A 4713-nucleotide genomic window follows, 5' to 3' on the forward strand; every position below is an offset into this window, starting at 1 on the left:
ACACAGCAGGGCCTATCTCCCAGGCCCCTTCGAGGAGAAAGACCATGTGCTGAGGCTCAGGCTGGAGCTTGGCCCAGGGGAAGAGACCCGTGAGTGGCAGCTATCTGCGCTGTTCTGTCCCTGGAGGTGGTCATGGTCGTGGTGAAGGGCATGGCCTCTGGAGCCTTGGCTGCCTAAGTTGCAGCCTCAGCTCCGCCTCTCACAGGCTCTAAGCCCTTGCGTGGGTCACTCTGACACAGAAGAGCTCCAACGGCAGGGGAGGAATGAGAGTGCCGCAGACCCCAGGTTTAGAGAATTCCCCTCCCCTGTTCATGAGCAAGGGCACTACTGGGACCCTGTGTCCCCACCAAAACCTTTGCAGACTCCCCTGCTCTGTGCCTACTTCCTGGATGTTTCCAGAGCACGACAAGAAATCACTTACCATAATCCCTCATTTTATAGCCCAAGGGGCTGGAGCTCGCCCCAGACTGCATGGAGGACCTCCCAGCTGAGTTGTCCCGGCTTCCCGCCATCACCTAGGGTCTTGTCTCATCCCATGGGTCAGTCAGAGACGAAGTAGGGCGAGCAGGGCCATGTTATTCCCCACACTGAGCAAAGAGGAAATCCCAGGCAAAATCCCAAACCCAGCTACTCAAGCACTACCTTTCGAGCCTCACCAAGAGCCAGGGAACCAAAACAGCAAGGGCTTCACCTGGACAACATCTCTTCCAATCATTCCACGTGCTGACCCTCCCCCAGACTCCAGATGTCCCTGAGGAAGCCTGCTCTGATTTCACATCCTGGCCCCTGGGATCCTGCTGGCTGAGAAAAATGCTGTCCAAAATAGGTCAGGCCTTCAGGGAAAGGGACCACCTCCCCCCATTCAAGCGGCAGCCCCTCCGTCCACCCCTCCCCACCCCTGGCCATGGCTAGCACATCTCTCTTGTGTGCTGGCTGTTGGCTTAAGCATCAGCCAGGCCTCGGCACCCAGCAACCTATGCCCCAGGAGCACCTCGGGCAGCTCGCCAGAACCAAGGTGGGGAGATGAGCTGGCCATCCTGCCGGGTCCTGCTGTCCACACCACCCACACACAGCCATGTTCTCCCCAGGGAGGCCCCCCTCAGCCCATCTGTGTGACCAAGAGGAGAGCCCCACTGAGGGCCTGCAGAGCCAGAGGTCTCACTTGGCAAGCAGTCGAACACCCTGGAGAGTCAGGCCTTGGACCCTGACTTCAAAGTCAGGCAAATGGGTTGCAGAGGTGTTTCTCCCAGGCTGAGATGGGGTTTGTGGGAACGAGCTCTGACCAGGATCGGTCTTCCCACCCTGGTTGTTCATGTTAGGCTTGTGGCCAGGTGTGGTGAGGGCAAGGGGAAGAACTAGCTTATATATCTCCCCCTGTTCACACAGCCAGGGCTCACCCAACCCTCCCCATGCGCTGCACCCCAGGATGGGATGAGAGACACAGCTACGAACGTGGCTGACCTGTGGGGATCTCAGGAAAGTGACCGGGCAACAGAAATGAGACGACAGTGAGGGGTGAGGTATCTAGGGTGCAAAATGGAAGGAGGTACGTTCAGCACTGCCTACACATGTGCAGGACCTCGAAGGTAAGGGCCTCCATGGTTTCCTGCCCTGAGCTTCTCAGCTCCCATCTCCCCAACTGGGGCCAGTCAATGATGGGCAGTCAGTGCTTCCGGAGAGGTGCAGGGGCTATAGCAGACCAGGCAGCAGTTCCTAGTCTCGTTGTGGGAGCTTCCAGTTTCTCCAGCGAAGGGAGGAATGCAGACCAGGAGAACCCCTTAGCTCCACTGACGGCTCACCCGTGTTCTGGCCACCTAGCCTTTGCCAGGGCTGGCAAGGTAAGGCGGGCCATCACAACCCTCACACCCTCCTCATGCTCCCTGTGCCAGAGAAGACCGGGCAAGGGGAGCTGAGCAAGAGAGCTCACAGAGTGGGGGAGCACATGGGCCCTCAAGGCACAGCTACAGAAGGGCCTGGGCCCAGGGCACTGTCCCAGCTTGTCAAGGAGCGCCTCTGCCACTGGCCCAGCCTCCTCTGGAGGCCATGCGCCCTGCCTGCACTACCCAGCAGCCAGTGGGGCTCCTCAGCAACTGGGCTCCACCGGGAGGAAGACTATCAAGGAGAGGAATGGTAGCAGGTGTCCACGTCAGACTGAGCCTTGCCTCTGAGTCCGTCTGCTGTCCACTACTGTCTGTTTTGCCTGTGTCTCTGATCATAGGTCTGTAACCATTTCTTTGTCCGTCAGTCTTCTGTGACCCTGTTCTTCCTCCCTCCCACTCTCTCTGTGTCTCTCTGGCCCTAAGTGATGTGAGGCCAGGCCAGGGCAGTCGCAGCGTGTCCACTCTCGCCCCATTGGTTGGCAGCCGCTCCCCGGGGGCAGCAGCTGTCAGTCCCGCCCCCCCCGCCCCCCCTGCCGGGGACCTGAGCGCGCTCCGAGCCGCCTCTGAGCGCAGTCTCCTGCTCAAGACAGGAGCGCAGCAGGAAAAGAGAGCTCGCCGCACACTAGGCATCTGAACAGGGACTCGAGGCTGCAGGACTGCCCGCTCCGAGACGCAGCGGCCGCGGCGGCGCCGAAGAACTCCCGGCCGCCCGCCCTCGGTGAACCTGGCGTCCGGGCGCTGAGCAGGCACCCGAACTGCGGCCGCACTCGCCAGGCACCTCTCGCCGCCGCTGCAGCTAGGGAAGCCCCGAGCCCGGAACTGACCGGGGCGGGGGGCCGGAGCCCAGAGAGCGGCTCCAAACCCGCGAGCCGGGTGACTGGCAGCGCGGGGGGCGACGGCAAGACCCAGGAAAAGACCGAGGGTTAAGCGCGCGGGGCCGTCCAGCTCCGAGCCCCGGGGCCCGCCGCCCCGCAGGGACGGCAGCTGAGCGCGGGGACGAGGGAGCGACGCGGCCCGGGTTGACCCGAAGGCACCTGCTCCCGGTCAGGTGCGCGCAGCAGGGCGGGAGGGGCGCGCCATGGGGGCGCCCGGCGGCGCTGGTCGGCACGACACCCAGTGAGGCGGTCCGGCCGGGGTCGGCGGCCCCGCGGGCCATGTACGGAGACGCGTTCAACGCCACGGCCGGCCCCGAGGCGGCTGGAGGCGGCGCGCTGGCCCTGGCAGCCACGGTCAAGGCAGAGGGCGCTTTGCCGCTGGAGCTGGCCACAGCGCGCGGCATGCGGGACGGCGCGGCCACAAAGCCCGACCTGCCCACCTACCTGCTGCTCTTCTTCCTGCTGCTGCTGTCCGTGGCGCTCGTCGTCCTCTTCATCGGCTGCCAGCTGCGCCACTCGGCCTTCGCCGCCCTGCCCCACGACCGTTCGCTGCGCGACGCCCGCGCTCCCTGGAAGTCGCGGCCGGTGTAGCGGCGGGGGGAGCCAGGGCCGCCAGACCCAGTGTCCCCGTCTCACCGCCGGCCGCCGGGAGGAGCCTGGCCGCGCGAGCCCGACGCCGGGGTCTCTCGCCCCTGGGAACGCCGCGCCCTGACCCAAAGACCTTTTACGACCTCGAGCGGCCACCCGGGCGTAAAGGGAGTCGGAGGCGCTCGCAGGCTGCGCGGGGGAGCGATTCTACCCGCCGCAGTCACTACGGTTCCCATCCCCTGGCGGAGTCTTGCTTCCCCGCTCCCCGCTCCACCACTGGACAGCGGGTCTAGCAGGGGTGCCTTCCTGAAAAACAGAGAGCCAGCCGGGACGCCAAGCCTTCTTCGCCCCCCGCCGCCTCCTTTGCTTTGGACAAGGAAGGGGCAGGCGCGGCTCGGCTAGCGCGCAACTAGGCAGCAGCCGCCTCTCCGGACTCCCTGGCCCCGTGGCTGTCTTCCCGTGGCTGTGACTGCCTCTTCCTCGCTTGGGAACCTAGAATCTGAGCGTGAACTCAGCCGAACTAGGAAATGATCCCTGTGGGGGGCTGTGTCCCCGGGGGGAAACGAGGGGATGCCGAGTTTCAGTAGGTCCCGCCTGGGTCCAAGGGCTCCATTTTCTCGGTGGGCACGGGCGGAGGGGAAGCTGGTCTAGAGGCAGCGGGTCGCACCTGCGGCACCCTGTGGTCCAGGATCCGCGTCCCGCACTCTCCAATAAAACCTCACGGAATTCGACCCAGTGCTCAGAACGCTTTGGTCTTTGGTTGCGCCACTTTGGAAAGGGGGATTAGGGCCGGGCAAGCGGGCTAGCGACACTCAAGGGCAATCTGCCTCCTACTTCAACGTGACTCAGGTCAGTTTTAATGATACTTCCTCCTCCCCAGCTTGTCCCCAGCCTCAACCAGTTCGTTGTTCTGAGAAGTGTTCAAAGACGAACTGCTGCCTCATCTGCTAAAAAGAATTCCCTGTGAAGGCTCCATGGAGACCTTCCTACAGGCACTTCCTTCCACTTGGTCCTCTCCTTTGCTCTCAGAGACTCTTGGGCCTGAACCCTCCCAAGAGTCAGTTCCGGACCAGACCCATCTGGCTATGGAAGCATCTGAGGGCCCAGGGATGGGATCAGGGGCTCAGCACTTCTTCCCGAAGTAGGCAGAAGCCAGGTCTGGGGAGCACAGAGGAAGAAAGCAGAGCATGAATAAAGCCAGCTATGAGGGGATGATTATAGAGAACCTGAGAGGGAATAAATAGAAAGATTTGTGATAACCTTGACCATTTCCCAAGTTAACCTAACTCTAGCGACTGTACTTTACAGGGGTTTAAAATAGTTTCAGGAGTTACCTGGCTCAGCAGGGCACTAGAGCTCAGAGAATGTGT

General features: G+C 62.6%; 1 protein-coding gene across 1 annotated transcript; it reads left to right on the forward strand.

Annotated features, from left to right (window-relative positions):
• Window positions 1-2420: 2420 nt before the first annotated feature.
• SMIM32 (small integral membrane protein 32) lies at window positions 2421-4078 on the forward strand. The gene has a single exon (XM_032336646.1). It carries the CDS (start codon window positions 3035-3037, stop codon window positions 3344-3346), a length of 312 nt encoding a protein of 103 aa, XP_032192537.1. The 5' UTR covers window positions 2421-3034; the 3' UTR covers window positions 3347-4078.
• The last annotated feature ends 635 nt before the right edge of the window (window positions 4079-4713 follow it).

Source organism: Mustela erminea, chromosome 3 (genome assembly GCF_009829155.1).
Source record: "Mustela erminea isolate mMusErm1 chromosome 3, mMusErm1.Pri, whole genome shotgun sequence".
Classification (NCBI taxonomy): Eukaryota; Metazoa; Chordata; class Mammalia; order Carnivora; family Mustelidae; genus Mustela; species Mustela erminea.